Raw genomic sequence first — 16,752 nt, 5'->3', positions numbered from 1 at the left:
ACCTGCATGCAAGCAAAACACTCATATACATAAAACAACAACAAAATATTTCAAGAAGGAGAGCATGGTGGCGCACGCCTTTAATCCCAGCACTCGGGTGGCAGAGGCAGGCAGATCTCTGAGTTTGAGGCCAGCCTGGTCTCCAGAGTAAGTTCCAGGACAGCCATAGCTACACAGAGAGACCCTCTCTCGAAAAACAAAAACAAACAAAGGAAAATCAAGTCAACATAACTGTAACAGAGATGCAGCTTTGCATAAGGGCACTTCTAGTCTCAGCCGTCACAGTGGCAAGCCAGGCTCTTCCACACACATCTTGGAAAAATTCTAAAGAATATCCTAAAAGAGGTGGTAGTGGAGATAAAATAATCTTCCCAAAGATCAAATGGAAGGAAGGAAGTGGTTTTAGTTTTTGTTCTTTTTGAGACAGGGTTTCTCTGTGTAGCCTTGGCTGTCCTGGACTCACTTTGTAGACCAGGCTGGCCTGTAACTCACGGCGATCCACCTGCATTCACCTCCAGAGTGCTGAGATTGAAGGCGTGTGCCACCACACCTGACCTGGAAGTGGTTTTAGAAAAGCTTTTTTTTTTTTTCAAAAAAAAAAAATATTTATTACATATATAGTATTCTGCCTGCATGTGTGCCAACATACCAGAAGAGGGCACCAGATCTCATTCTAGATGGTTGTGAGCCACTACTATGTGGTTGCTGGGAATTGAACTCGGGACCCCTGGAAGAGCAGACAGTGCTCTCAACTGCTGAGCCCTCTCTCCAGCCCTAGAAAAGCGGGAAGTGCTCCTGAATACTCCTACCTAACAAGCAGAAGGGGAGGATCCTTCTTAGTTCAAATGCAGAAAGCAGGAGTGCTCTGCTGCCCACCTAGGATGACAAGGTGCTGTGGTTCTCCCATGCACTGAGAAGGTGGCTTCAGTGGCCATACTGAGGAAGACCAGGCATGCATGTGGTGGCCATTTCAAAATTCTACCTCAATGAAGAAACGTCTGACAGTAGCAGACACAAACTACCCTGAGCTCTGCTATACCAGTGAGTGACCTTGCCATCCACCCAGCGCGGCTGTGAATGTGATTGTAAACTTTTGAATAAAACAGACACGCTACTTTAAAAGCAGTTAAGAGGAGCCGGGCGTGGTGGCGCACGCCTTTAATCCCAGCACTCGGGAGGCAGAGGCAGGCGGATCGCTGTGTGTTCGAGGCCAGCCTGATGTACAAAGTGAGTCCAGGACAGTCAAGGCTACACAGAGAAACCTTGTCTCGAAAAACAAAAACAAAAACAAACAAACAAACAAAAAGCAGTTAAGAGGCTGAAAAGAGATATAGTTGGTAGGACGCTTGGCTAGCAGGCATAAAGCCCTGGATTAGATCCCTGGTACCATATAAAAGGGGCCTGGTAGGTAGCATATGCCTTAGTTTTTTTTGTTTATTTTTGGTTTTTGGTTGTTCCCCCCCCCCCCCCAGACAGTGTTTCTCTGTGTAGCCTTGACTGTCGTGGACTCACTTTGCAGACCAGGCTGGCTTCAAACTCACAGCGATCCGCCTGCCTCTGCCTCCCAAGTGCTGGGATTAAAGGTGTGCGCCACCAGGCCCGGCTGCACATGCCTTGCAATCAGAGCACGCAGCAAGGCAGAGTCAAAGATCAGAAGTACAAGGTCATCCTTAGGTGCAAAGTGAACTCAAGGTCATCCTGGGGTATAAGTCACAAAGGGGGTGATTAAACTTTAGTGTGATATAATTTTGATATATTATCTACTGTGGTATAAATAAAAAATTTTCATAGACAGTCACCATATGCTAGGCCTGGTGACACACACCTTTAATCCCAGCACTTGGGAGGCAGAGGCAGGCAGACCTCTGTGAACTTGAGGCCAGCCTGGTCTACAAGAGAGTCTAGGACAGCCAAGGCTTTGTTACACAAAGAAACCCTATCTTGAAAAACAAAAACAAAGTCACCACATCCCTCTGGCATGTAGAAAAGCATTCCTGGGATATTTGTTTGGAATAAAGGGACTCACTTCATTTATGAAGTTATACCACATTAGGACCCTCTGGAATGGATTGGTTCTTCCCTCTAAGACTTTGGCCACCTCCCAAAAAAAGGCCTTGTTACCTACCGTTACTCTCCCTTGTAAAAGTAACTTTATTCTCCTGACTCAGTTATTGTCTGGGAGGCTTACTGCCTCCTTCTGCTAACCTATGCAGAAGCTGGTTAGTCCTGGAAGTTTCTAGCCTCCATACAATCTAACCTAGGCCTAGAATGTTTTCAGCCTCTGAGACTTACTGCTGCATAGCTCAGCCTTACTTGTTCTTTCTGAACAGTTCAACTGTTCTGGCTCAAGCACTTCTCCCAGCTGACTTATTCAATCTGGCTTCTCTCTTGGCCTGGAATTGCTCTGCTTGGCCTCAGAGTAACTCAGCAATCTGCTCTAACCTTTTGACTTCTCATTTTTTGGCTCATTCAGTCTTCACTTGAGTCGTCTATTACTGTCCTGGAAAAACTGTTTCTTTTTCTTTTCCTTTTTTTTTTCTATTTTGTTTTTTCAAGACAGGGTTTCTCTGTGTAGCCTTGGCTGTCCTGGACTCCCTTTGTAGACCAGGCTAGCCTTAAACACACAAAGATCCACCTGCCTCTGCCTCCTGGCATACACGACCACGCCTGGCAAAAAACTGTCTCATAAGTAGTTTCTCTTTCCTATTCTGTCAAATCTATGATTTGTCACCTTTTCTGCCACTCAATTAGACATTACTTTCTTCTTTTTTAAAATTAATTTATGAAAAGGGCACCAGATCTCATAGATGGTTGTGAGCCACCATGTGGTTGTTGGGAATTGAACTCAGGACCTTTGGAAGAACACAGTGCTCTTAACTGATGAGCCATCTCTCCAGCCCTAGACATCACTTTCAAACATAGGTGCTTCCTTATATAAACTAATTTTACCTTCATTGTTTGGGATTAAAGACATGTTTCACCATACCTGGACCTAAGCTTTTCTTTACCAGAAATTTGCTCTATACCAGGCTGGCCTTGAACTCAGATCTGTTTGCCTCTGTCTCCTGGATTTAAAGGTGTGTTTGTATTCCAGCTGGATCACACAGACCTAGAAGATTTTTTTGGATGTGATCTCTTGCCAGAAAAGCCATGTTCTGAATTAACATTCCTCTCCACTTCCTACTTCTTGTTTCTTCTTCATAGCCCTGGCTTACCTATTCCTTCAACATATCTGACGGACTCAAGTTATCATGCATGGCCCAGCCTGACAAAATAGAGAAGCTTAGACTTTGGAGTCAGGCTTGCCTGGCTACAACTGTAGCCCTGAACAAATCAGTCTTTGTAGTGTTCTCATCTATAAGATAATAATTGTTGGGGACAATAGGCCATATGGCCAATGTTCAGCCATCTTGTCAGAGCCTGCACCTCTAAGTCTCTGTTTTTCCCAGAGCTTGCTTTTCACCAGAAACTAGCTGACTCTGTTGTGGGTCAGCAGTTAGACTAAAGACAGATAGAGATGGAGCGACCCTGTTATGGTTTAGCAGTTAGACTAGACAAAGATGGAACCAGATACCCTGTATGGCAGGACATTATGACTCTGCCTGGAATTCCCTATGTTTTGAGAAAAGCCTGCAGCTGGGTTGCTATAGCAATATGCTGCCCTGCCTTCTGACTTATAAAAGCTGATGCCTGACTAATAAGTTTGAGAGTCTGATCATTCAGACTTGCTCTCCTTCTTTGTGCCTTGCACTTTCTTTTCTTTCTTTCTTTTAAAATATTTTTAATTTAATTTTAATTTATGTGTGTTGGTGTGAGAGTGTCAGATCTTGGAGTTACAGACAGGGGTGAGCTGCCATGTGGGTGCTGGGACTTGAACCCAGGTCCTTTGGAAGAGCAGGCAGTGCTCTTAACCACTGAGCCATCTCTCCAGCCCATGTCTTGCATTTTCTTTCTTTCTTTTTTTTTTTGTTTTGTTTTTTGAGACAGGGTTTCTCTGTGTAGCCTTGGCTCTCCTGGACTCGCTTTGTACACCGGGCTGGCCTCGAACTCACAGTGATCCGCCTGCCTCTGCCTCCCGAGTGCTGGGATTAAAGGCGTGCGCCACCACGCCCGGCGTGTCTTGCATTTTCAACAGGTGAACTTCCTCCCGAATTTTAGTCAAACCCCACAGGCCAGGGCAAATAATTATGTCTATCCCAAATAGTTGACATAAGATATAAGTAAATAGTGCCTCTGAACAAAGATAGAGTGTTCCTGCACTTTGTGCATTTGAATCTAGTTTAAATCCAAGATACTTTCTCCCCTAGGCAGGTCTCAGATGGTACAGTCAACTCCCTGGTCCAACTAAGAGTAAGCACCCCAGCAGCACATGATCTGGCAGCTGGCTGGCTTCTGTGGGCCTTCTCAAGATGCCAGCTGAGTGTAGGCACCATGCAGGAGCCGCACCCTTCCTCTGCCTTTATGGCATTCTTGCTTTAGGGAATGAATTCAGCAAACAAACGAACAACTCCATTGAAGTGTTTTGCTGCCGAACAGGTCAACTGAAATGCCAGAACACAAATAAAGACAGCAAGGCAGGCAGGGTCAGACAGCCAATGCTTGTGTCATGTGTCTCCTTCAATCAGAGTTCCCACAGCAACCATCACTCATGGCTACAGAGAGGCAGTGCCCAGCTACAGGCTGTTGTAGGAAAGCACACACTGTCAAGCACAGGAAGCTGAGCTGTGGCTATTGTGGGAGTCTTACATCTTAACTCCTGAGCATGTGTCTCTCTGCCAAGGTTGTCTTGCATAACGGTTAAGACCCTGTTCTACGACGAGGACACAGCACAGGGCACTCAGGAGCATGCTTCTCAGAGGCCTCAGTCACCCTGTTTGAAATGCAAAACTGCCCCATAAGATTCTTTTTAGCTTTGTTTTGTTTTGGTTTTTGGGAGACAAAGTCCGAATAGCACTGGCTATTCTGAAACTCCATATGTAGACCAGGCTAGGCCTCTGCCTCCCAGCCTGGGATCAAGGGTGTGCTCAACCAGGACTGCCTAGAGAGGGTTTTTACAGAGGTGGCTCTTATGAGGAAGTGAGCCATGTGAACTTCCTGCCCAGAAAATCCTGATGGTATCACAGCCCTTCTCCTTCAAAACCACCAGCATGCTGGGATAGGTCTGGTCTGAGAGCGGACTTTAATTTCAGTGACTGTAGGAACATCTGGCTCCATATTGTATCCTTGGTGGGAGCTTCATACCAACCCCCCCCCCAAACCAGCCCTCGATGCTGTTCACACTCTCAGAAACTGTTACACACTCACACACAGAGGGTAGCAACAATTATGAAGAAGTCTCAGGCTTGGCTTTTCTCAGAGGACTCTTAAGTTCTTAGGGCTCTCTACCAAGATTTCTGTGAGAAAGTTTTCTCACGCAAAGGCTTCTACGTGGCCCTAAAGACACAGTGCCACACAAAGTGGTGCTCCCCTATTAGTAACATCTCAGTTGTCACTCACTGGAAATAAACTAGGCTGGGCCTGGAGGTTCAACTTCTAACTCTAGCACCTAGGAGGCTCAGGCAAGAGACAGACACTAGCCAGAGGCCACATGATGAGTTCCAGGTTTGTTTCAAAAAGACAAAACAAAACAAAACGAAAAGAAAGGGAGTGAAAAAAAAGCTAGGTATCATCTGGATTTCTAACTACTTATCAGCCATTTGTAGTTATTCGTTTTTTTTTTTTTTGAGACAGGGTCTCTCTGTGTAGCCTTGACTGTCCTAGACTCACTTTGTAGACCAGGCTGGCCTCAAACTCACAGCGATCTGCCTGCTTCTGCCTCCTGAGTGCTGGGATTAAAAGCGTGCGTCACCACTGCCTGGCCATTTGTAGGGTTTTTTTTGTGTGTGTGATTTATTTTTTTTTTTCTGTGCATTGGTATTTTACATGCATATGTGTCTGTGTGAAGGTGTTGAATCCTCCATTGTAAGCTACTATGTAGGTGCTGGGAATTGAACCTGGGTCCTCTGGAAGAGCAGCCAGTAGAGTGCTCTTAACTGTTGAGCCATTTCTCTAGACCCTCATTTGTAGTTTTTAAAGAGTTATTTTCGCTGGGCGTGGTGGCACATGCCTTTAATCCCAGCACTCAGAAAGCAGAGGCAGGCAGATTGCTGTGAGTTGGAGGCCAGCCTGGTCTACAAAGTGAGTGCAGGACAGCCAAGGCTACACAGAGAAACCCTGTCTTGAAAAACCAAAAGCCAAAAACTAAAAAAAAAAAATTTCTTTTCATTTTATATGTATCTGTGAGTATCTGCAAGTATATCATGTACATGCTGGTGTCTGTGGAAGGCAGAAAAGGGTGCTGGGTACCCGGAGCTGAAGTTTCAGGCTGCTGAGAGCTGCCTAATGTGGGTTCTGAGAACCAAATCCAGACCTGCAAGAGCAGTGAGTGTTCTTAACCACTGAGCCATCTCTCCACCTGGCAGCAGACGTCTACAATAGCTCTTAGGATGGGGAGAAATCAAGCCTGTTTAGAAAGCTCACTGAAGTAATAGTACTCAGCAGCTTTCAACAAACTCTGCTTGTAATATTTTTAAAAAATTGTCTTGTGGGCTGCAGAGATGGTTCAGCCAGAATAAATGTCTGCCACCGAGCCTGACCATCTGAAAGCCCACATGGTGGAAGGAAAGAACCAACTCTGAGCATGCCCCCACATAATATGTGTATATGTGGTATGTGCATATATACATGTAAAAAGTGCCGTATACAATTTTATATAGGCTTCCTCTGGGTCTAAAATCTAAAGCTCTAAGAAGAACAGAAACTTGAAAAGAAATGATAGGAATTAAAACCTCAGTAAAGAGGCCGGGTGTGGTGGCGCACGCCTTTAATCCCAGCACTTGGGAGGCAGAGGCAGGCGGATCTCTATGAGTTGGAGGCCAGTCTGGTATACAGAGTGAGTCCAGGACAGCCAGGGCCATTACACAGAGAGACCTTGCCTCAAAAAAGGAACAACAACAACATCAATAAACCTCAGTAAAACTGCTAATACAGCTGGCTCACACCTACAATCCCACAATCTGGGAGGTGGTGACTTCCACAAACTCAAGGTCATTCAGTTACAAGGGAGTTAGTTCTGGGCTAATCTGAACTATATGAAACTTTGACTCAAAAAAACAAACAAACAAAAAACTAAAGCAGGAATGTGGTGCACAGATACACATGCAGGCAAAACACTAAAAATAAATAAAGTAAATAAACTGAAAAAGACAAACTGATTTTGATCATGTCATAATATTGAAAATAACAATAATTCCTAATGTAGTAGACTAAAGGGTTTGACTGCATTGCCCTGTGTTCCTATGATATTGTGGGTCCCAGTAGAATGTCTTTTTCCCTAAACACCTTTCTTTGGGGGGTGTACTAGGAATTAAGCCAGGAGACTCCAGTGTGTTAGGCAAAGACTCAAATTCTGAGCTATATCCTAATGCTTAAGATTGTCTCAGAAAATCCATGACTTTGTATGCAAAGGAATTTTTAGCAAGCTCCAGGCCACTGGGGTGAAAGTAAGCTTGAAGATAGGCTTGTCTACCCTTAGAAACAGAAAGTAGGATGGTGGTTGCCAAGGTAGCAGGGGAGAACAGGAAGTTGTTCAGAGGATGAAGAAGCCTTAGAGAGCTGTGGTACAACAATGTGCTTACTGTTAAGTATACTGTTTCAAACACTGAGGAATGGTTATGATGGCAAATCTTTTTAACCACAATTTAAAAAAAAAAGGAAGGTTTGTCCATTAGGCCTCATCACATGCCTGCCATTGGTAAAGCCCTTAATAAGTCTGTGATTGAATCAAAGGCAAAAAAATCAGGAAGAGACTATGGGCATGATGGTGCACACCTGTAATCTCAGCACTCGGGAGCCAGAGGCAGGTGGATCTCTATAAATCAACCCAGCCAGGGTTACATAGAGAAACTCTGTTAAAAAGAGAAAAAAAGTGGGCCTGGCGTGGTGGCGCATACCTTTAATTCCAGTATTCAGGAGGTAGAGGCAGGCAGATCGCTGGGAGTTTAAGGCCAGCCTGGTCTACAGAGTGAGTCTAGGACAGTCAGGGCTACACAGAGAAATCCTGTCTCGAAAATAAAAAACAAAAACTGTATGTGTATGTGTGTGTGCGCGCGTGCATGGTGGTGAGTGACTAAAGACTGACTTGCACTCTAAGTCATGTACCTTCAGACTATTTTTTGGTTTTGTTTTTTTGAGGCAGGGTCTCCCTACAAAGCCCTGCCTATCATGGAACTTAGTATATACATCATGTTGGCCTCATACTCACAGCAATCTGCCTGCCGCTGTCTCCCAAGTGCTGGATACAGAGGCATGTGCTGCCACCCTCCACCAGGCTTCAGACTGTTTTGTGACCCAAAGACATGGCATTCAAAACTCTGGAACTCTGCATTCTCCTGACTTGTTCAGGTCCTAGTTTGATTATTATCTAAGCTCTGTCCTGCCCTCTCTGTCTACTCTGACCACAACTGCAGAGACCGCACCTTCACAGACTTCTCACACTTAAACCATTAACTAACTGCAGTCTCTCTCTTTAAAACTACCTTATTTTATATGTATGAGTATTTTGCCTGCATATATGTCTGTGTGCCACATGCAAGCTTGTTACCCACAGAGGCCAGAAAGGGGTACAGGACCCCTAGAACTGGAGCTACAGATGGTTGATGTGGGTGTTGAACATCAGCTCCCCAGGGTTCCCCTACCCATCACTAAGGTGTGCTGGCACAGGCATGTGTTCTCAGGCACCCGGGAGGCTGCAGCTTGCCTGAGCTACAGGGCAAGGTAAAGAAGTCTAAGCAAGTTAGTAAGCCCTACCAAGATAAAACTAGAAAGGGGCTGGAGCTCAACGTCAGAACACTTGTTTGACTAAGTGTGTGAAGCCTCGGGTTTAACTGCAGTGCAGAAGGAGGGCTTCTCGGACATCTTCAATCCACATTTACTGAGTACAGATAGAGTAGTCAGTGGAACAAAGGCTGTATGACTCAGCTGTCCCATGGAAATGAAAACCAGGGTCAGCGCACTAGTGACAGAGGGCTGGAGACTAGAACTTACAATGACTTCAAAGGGTAAAGGTCTGAGGCTGCTATTTTTGTCCTTTTAAAAGGAGAGAGTTCTAGAAATGAACACCAAGGAAAGTAGCCATGAGAAAGAAAGGACCGAGAGCAGACACTAACCTCCTTAAGTCAGAAAGTCCTTCTGCCAACAGCATCTACAGCTCACGCTGACCTCAAACAACCATCCTCCTGCATGCTGGGATTATAGCGTGAAGGGCAGCGACAGCGGCTTAGATTCATCTTTTCCTGGGTGAATCAAATGGCTCTCCTAGGCAGGCATGGATGTGTACTACCAAGCTACACTGCACAGAGACAGGAGCTGAATCTCGTTGAGGGTAGATAATGAGCCTGAAGGTTAATTTCTTGCATCTCATAGTTTCACTATTGACAGCACATCCTGCCTCCACCCCACTCCCCCTTTTTGGTTTTGTTTTGTTTGAGATAGGGTCCTTCTATGTAGCTCTGGCTGTCCTAGAACTCACTATGTACACCAGGCTGGCCTTGAACTCAGACATCTACTTCCCTTTTGGATTAAAGGAGTGCACCAGTACACCCAGCCTTAAAAAATATTTATCTTGGTTTTTTGAGACATGATTTCTCTGTGTAGCCTTAGCTGTCCTCACAGAGATCCACCTGCCCCTACCTCCCCAGTGCTGGGATTAAAGGCATGTGCCACCATGCCAGACGTGTGTGTGTGTGTGTGTGTGTGTGTGTGTGTGTGTGTGTGTTTGAGACAGGGTTTCTCTGTGTAGCCTTGGCTGTCCTGGAGTCACTTTGTAGACCAGGCTGGCCACAAACTCACAGCGATCCACCAGCCTCTGCCTCCCGAGTGATAGGATTAAAGGTGTGTACCACCATGCCTGGCTGCTAAAAATATTTTTAATTTATTTATTTTGAGATAAAATCTCAATAGCCAAGGCTAGCCTTGAGCTCTTGACCCTCTAGTCTCCTCCTGGGATTACAACAATGTTCCACAATGCCTACTATGTACAAAACATTTAAATTTACAAAAATAAATAAATCTTCAAAAATCTTCACAAAGGTAGGTGGCCATGGAGGCTTCTGTCTCTAATACCAGCACCTAAAAGGCTGAAGCAATAGGATTCTGTGAGCTGAAGGCGAGCCTGGGTTACATACTGAATCCCAGGTTAGCCTAGGCTATATTGAGTGTAACCCTATCTTTCAAAAAACAAAACAAAACAAAACAACAACCCATAAATCTGTTGTAGAAACAAAATGGACAGCTGGGCTGCAGGGCCTCCCTGCCCTCAAAGCCAGCTCTTGGGGAAGTGCAGATACTCTTGACTTCGTGACATGAGTACTAATGTGCAAAAGTGAAGGCAGACAAGTGCCCCACATGCTTGAGATAGACAGGCCAGTCAAAGGCCTGATAAAACAAGTGCACTATAATGCTCTCACTTAGCAGCCTGCAGAGGCAGTTGGGGAAGAGACAACTGTTTGGAGAGCAGAGTCCTGTGATAACAGCGTCTGTCAGAGGTAATGAGCATGTGAGCGCAAGAACTCTAGCACTGCAAGACCATACTTTGCCTTTCCACTAGCGACCCTGAGTGCCCTCTGTAGTGTCACAGGCATGTAACTACTTAACAGTGAAGATCACTGAGGACCCCTCCCACTTTGGTGGTGCTAGGGAACTTCGTACCTTAGCCAAGCACTCCCGGGCACTCTATCCCCAGCCCTCTTCCCCATTATTGAATAAACTCTTTCCCTAGGGACTGCCTCACTTCTGGCTTGTGCACTAAACAAACCCTTTTCATCATCACTTTTAACCTTTAAGAAGGCAAAGAAGGGTGAGCATCCAGCTTGTTCATCTTTCTTTTCTGACTTCCTCAGGCATCACAAAGGGCCTTTACTATTGGTTGGTGGCTGCAACTTCTAGAGAAAGATCAGCTGACCTCCCCAAGCTGCTGTGGGATGAATGTTGCTGTGGTTTTCATGCTGTCCAAGCTACAGTGGTAGGAGGACCATCTTCTTCCCTTCTACACAACACAATACACAGAATGTTCTGTATAAAAACAACACATGAACTGGTCCAACAGGAAAAAGGAGCATCAATAAGTACTTCACAAACTGCTCTAGTATCAAAAGAACAGGAATCTGCTTTACTCCATAGGCAGAGCAAAAAAGGAAATGAAAGGCATTTATAAAGGCAGCTGTAAGTGTGAGGATGGAGTCACACAGCTGGCTTCACAAAAGAGAACAAATATTTCACAGGAAACAACTGACAGATCAATAGAGTTCTAGCCATCTGGCTCCAGGAGGGCCACACAGGGAGCACTGAGAGGGCTCAGGGAGAAGACAGCTTGCTTGCTGCCTCTGGGGGAAACTGGTCCATGATGCACTGGCAAGAAAGGAAAACACACAAGGTTTCAGTAGTTTAGAATTTATTCCTTGGTTTTTACAACTTAGAAGAAGGATGTGAAGCAAGAAAGGAGAATCAGGCGTGCAGGCATGCATGTATATTTAGAGTGAGCATGTGTGGAGGACAGAGGTTCACAACTGCTTCTATCTTCTGCGTGTGTGTATGTCAGGGCCTCTCACCTATTCACCTAGACTGGCGAAGCCATCAAGCTCCAGGGATCCACCCACCTCTGCCTTCCTGCTGCTGGAATTACAGGCATGCCTAGCTTTTTTATGTGGATGCTGGGGGACGCAGCTCAGGTTCCCAAGCTTGACCAGCAAGCACTTACCCCAACTAAGCCATCTCCTCAGCATCTTATTTTGAGCTTTTGATACAAGACTCAAAAGCCTCAGAATGAAACAGCACACACACACTGGGAGGTAAAGGCAGGAGGGCCAGGAGCTAGCTGAAGGTCATCCTTAGCTACCAGTGACCTGAGCTAGATGGGCTAACAGGCTATATGAGCCTGGTTTCATGTCTTTTTTTTTCTTTGTAGCAGCAGTTTTATAAAAATTTATGTACTTATCAAGCAGTACTCTAATAAAGACCCTAATTTTTAAAATAAGAAAAGAAAAAAGAGAGAGACTCAGAGCGAAATAGTAGTTTCAACTCCATGCGCTGCTGAATCCCAGTCTGTACTTTTATATAATGCAGAGCTGAGTACAGGCGCTGAGGGAGAAGGGGAACCAGGCCAGACTCAAGGAAAACAAATGTACAAGGCTATCTGCATCTTCAAATCAGTCAGTGCCACAGAAAAACCTTCTCAGAAATAACTGTTCAAGGCAAAGATTGCACAGTTGTTGAAGAAAATCTAGCTCAGTGAGAGAGCATGCTTTAAGGAGCCAAACACTTGAGATCAAGCTGAACTCAGTTTTCCTGTGGCTGAAATTTATGTTCCTTTCTAAGATCTCATGTCTTTTTTGTTTGTTTGATTTTTTTTTTTACAACAGGGTGGCATATAGCCCAGGCTGTCCCTGAACTCACTGTATAGCCAAGGATAACTCTAATTCTTGCTTCCATCTTCCAAGTAATGGGATCACAGCTGACATTTCTCACTGAGTGAGCACTTAGAAAGCAAAGCCTTATCACTTGCTAAGACACTAACTCACCATATTCTACATAATTAAGCAAAGCCTTCACATGGCACAACAGAAGCCAGTGTTACTCTATTTAAAGATCCAGCAGGCAAGCCTGCACTAACTCTTCTCAGCAGCTGGCTTTACCACTGCCCCTGGTTCAGTCACAGAGTCCCCCCAGAGAAACAGCCACGTGATCCACACCACCATCAAGGTCATTCTGGGGAGAGTATTGACTTACCTGTTCCTCTGACAGTTGAGATATGTGATTCACAGCAGCGTAGGACTCAATTTTGGGATTAAAGTGATTGATGATGGCTCTGAAATAAAGAATTAACATTAATGTGGTCCAAGATGGAAGATAATAATAATCAGTTACTAATAAGGAGTGGGTAGCCTTGCATTAGTTTTGGTCAACTTGACATAGGTACAGTTACCTGGGAAGAGAAACTTCAATTGAGAAAATGCTTCCATCAGATTGGCTTGTAGGCAAGTCTGTAAGGAATTTTCTTTCTTTCTTTTTTCTTTTCTTTTCTTTTTGGTTTTTCCAGACAGGGTCTCTCTGTGTAGCCTTGGCTGTCCTGGACTCACTTTGTAGATCAGGCTAGCCTCGAACTCACAGAGATCCACCTGCCTCTGCCTCTTGAGCGCTGGGATTAAAGTTTGAGGCCAGCCTGGTCTACAAAGTGAGTCCAGAGAAACCCTGTCTCAAAAACAAACAAACAAAAAAATAAAGTAAAATGCCTCTGATGTGGAAATAAACTACAGAGAAAAGCATAAGTAAGAAACAAAAATCAGGCCAGCTTGGTCTATAAAAGCTCATCCAGGACAGTCAAGGCTACACAGAGAAACCCTGCCTCAAAAAAAAAAAAAAAAAAAAAAAAAGCTAAGATTTCTTGAGATGAAAAAGGACCCGGGGGTGGGGGTGGGGGGGCGGTGCACACCTTTAATCCCAGCACTCGGGAGGCAGAGGCAGGTGGATCGCTGTCAGTTCGAGGCCAGCCTGGTCTACAAAGTGAGTTCAGGACAGCCAAAACCTGTCTCGAAAAACAAAAACAAACAAACAAACAAAGACATATCAGCTGGGTGGTAGTGCATGCCTTTAATCCCAGCACTCCAGATGCAGAGAAAGGTGGATTTCTGTGAGTTCAAGACCAGCCTGGTCTACACATCTAGTTCGAGGACAGCTAAAACCACAGAGGAATCCTGCCTAAAAAAGGAAGAAAAAAAAAAAAGATACATCAAAGTCAGTCAGTCTCTGTGTTGATAAGTGCACCATGCTGACAGAAGAGACTATGCTAAGCTGAGGAGATATAGGAAGTCTGTATTTTTTTTGTACATATCCTGTAAATTCACAATACTTGAAAATATGTTTATTAAAACATTGTGTGCAGATTGTATGCCAGTATTTTCTTAGTATAGGTTATTGGGAGTAAAGAGAGAACTAGAGAGCCACGCCCTCTAGTTCAAGTAATCAGTCTGACCACTTATTCTGAATGACTTCTGGCAAGTGATATTATCTTACCAGAGTACCTGGGAACACTAACAAGAGGCATACAATACATATTTGCTGCTGAAAGTGACTGAAACCTTAGAGGGTTCTTACAATAGTAAACATAGATGCACAATATTCTTTTTTTTTTTTTTTTCAAGAAAGCGTTTCCCTGTGTAGTCTTGGACTCACTTTGTAGACCAGGCTAACCTCCAACTCAGAGATCTGCCTGCCTCTGCCTCCAGAGTGCTGGGATTACAGGAGTGCGACACTGTGCCAGCTAAACAGGAAAAAAAATTGTGACCAAGTTTGGATTGACTGTGTTTCTCACTTACAGTATGAGGTTCATATACTGGCAGCGCTGACCACACTGATATTTCAGGGAAAATGTACAACAGTTTAGGCTTCATCAGGTAAGTAATGTATGTGTGGGTGTGTGTGGGTGCACACCCAGAGGACAACTTGTGGGAGCTGGTTCTCTCCTTCCACCATCCCTGTAGCTTCTAGGAAATGGACTTGACCATCAAGCTTGATAGCAAGAGCCTTTCAGCCCTGACATCACCTTACTGGTCTGGGAAGACAATTCTCAGCAAGCCTCCAATGTTCCATAAAGGGGGGGAAGCTTCATTAGTATGCTCCCTATCGTCCTAAGCCAGTAAAATGTCTAGTACACCAAAGGATTCAAGTTTTTAAAGTGCATGAGGCGGAGGCAGGAGGACCTCTGTGAGTCCAGCCTGGCCTACACAGTGAGTTCCAGGACAGCCAGAGCTGTATAATAGACTATCTCAAAAATACCAACCAACCAACCAACCAACCAAGCAATCAACCAGCCAAATAAAAGTCCAGAATGGCTCTGTCTATCTGATAAGTAAACACTTGCTTCTGAAGAATTTTGATCACCAATTGTCCTTGCATACTATAAAATAACAAAATATTTTATCCCCATTTTAGGAAGAAAAGCAGCTAAAATGTAAACAGACAACTCTTCAAAGAGGTAACCTAAGTTGCCGTGGTAGAGAGTAAAGCCTTCTCTTCCTTCAAAGTCATACTAAGTAAGGGACTCCAGAAACGCCTGCTGGGTCCTATGACTAAATGACACAGTATCCTACAAAAGTAAGCGTCATTTGTTTTGTTTAGGAGTTGGGAGGATGAGTGAAGGAGAGAAGTGAGAGGTGGCAGAGCGTCCTATAATCCAACAACGGGCCTAATGCTACTGGACTAAAGGAAAAGAGAAACAGATCATGCTAGAAGGGAAACGGCTTAAACAGCGCAGTGAGAGAGGACCCTCAGCTCCACGAGCATCTTCTCAGCTTCTTTTGCTTTTTCTGTTTTAAGACAGGATCTCACTTTGCAGCCCTGGCTGGCCTGGAGCCCACTATGTAGACTAGGCTGGTCTTGAACTGACAGAGATCTGCCTGCCTGCCTCTGCCTCACAAATGTTAGAGTTAAAGCTGTCCTCTAATCCTCACATGTGTGCTGTGACACACACATACATGTATGTATATCTGGATGTGTGCATGTATACATACAATAAATGAGTGTGATTTTTTAAAAAAACCCATAGGGTTAGGGAGATGGCTGGGTGGATAAAGTGCTTGTTATGAAAGAATTAAGGATCTGAGTTTGAACCCCAGAACACATGTAAGGCCAGCACTTCAGCAAATACACATTGGTAACCGCAGAACACACGTAAGGCCAGCACTTCAGCACATACACATTGGTAACCGCAGAACACACGTAAGGCCAACACTTCAGCACATACACATTGGTAACCGCAGAACACACGTATGGCCAGCACTTCAGCACATACACATTGGTAACCGCAGAACACACGTAAGGCCAACACTTCAGCACATACACATTGGTAACCGCAGAACACACGTATGGCCAGCACTTCAGCACATACACACTGGTAATCGCAGAACTTCTAAACTGAGCTAACAGGTAGAGACAAGAGAGTCTCTGGAAGCCAGTGGACCAGCTCCTCTAGTACACATAAGCGCAAACAGTAGGAGGCTGTGTCTCAAAGAAGGCAGGCGGCAAGGACTGGCACGTAAAGTTGCCTTCTCACTACCGCACCTGTGCCATGCCATATGTACGCCCACATTAACACTCACGTGCATGCACACACACAGACCCTCTTGGTTTGCTTGTTTGAGACAGGGTCTCACTGTGTACCCCTGGCTAGCCTCAAACTCGGAGAGATTTACCTGCTTCTACCTCTCAAGGGCTGGGGCTAAAGGCACATGCCACCATGCACCCCATTTGGCTTTAATTCTTTTAGATTTATTTACATGCACAAATGAGTATCATGTGACTGCTTCATTTGTTTTGTTAACAAGTGATTAAAGGTGATTGTGAGCCACCATGTGGTGCTGGGAACTAAACCCAGGTCCACTGCAAGAGCTCTTCACTGCCAAGTTGTTGAGCCATCAGCTCTCCAGCTGCTCAAATTTATAAAGAAATGTAAACATCTCTAGTCATGATATACTGTTATAGTCGTGAATTCACAGAAACTGTGATATTTGCACATGAGTAGGCCCATGAGCGCTGCACCAGGGAAGCAGGGAGGGCTCAGGGGGCCTCACCCACCCCTGAGGATGTATGCAGTTAGAAGCTGGTGGGGAGGGAGACACATTTCCTTCAGTGGCGTTTCCACTGGTAAGGAGCCCGTGCTCC

General features: G+C 44.9%; 1 protein-coding gene and 1 pseudogene across 3 annotated transcripts in view; one reads left to right on the top strand and one right to left on the bottom strand.

The window, feature by feature from the left end:
• The window catches only part of ARMH3 (armadillo like helical domain containing 3), a 187,722-nt gene that overhangs the window by 18,754 nt on the left and 152,216 nt on the right, over nt 1–16,752 (bottom strand). For both annotated transcript variants that reach the window (XM_084773443.1, XM_084773444.1), the window contains exon 24: nt 12,823–12,901. In XM_084773443.1, the coding sequence (XP_084629569.1) occupies nt 12,823–12,901 (79 nt within the window). The remainder of the gene's footprint in view (nt 1–12,822; nt 12,902–16,752) is intronic.
• The window catches only part of LOC311592715 (large ribosomal subunit protein uL22-like), a 222,231-nt pseudogene that overhangs the window by 115,621 nt on the left and 89,858 nt on the right, over nt 1–16,752 (top strand). The window lies entirely within an intron of this gene.

This window comes from Acomys minous (genome assembly GCF_964271855.1).
Source record: "Acomys minous genome assembly, chromosome: 2".
NCBI lineage: Eukaryota > Metazoa > Chordata > Mammalia > Rodentia > Muridae > Acomys > Acomys minous.
Note: the sequence above shows the minus strand (reverse complement) of the source record. Positions and strands in the feature narration are given on the sequence as shown.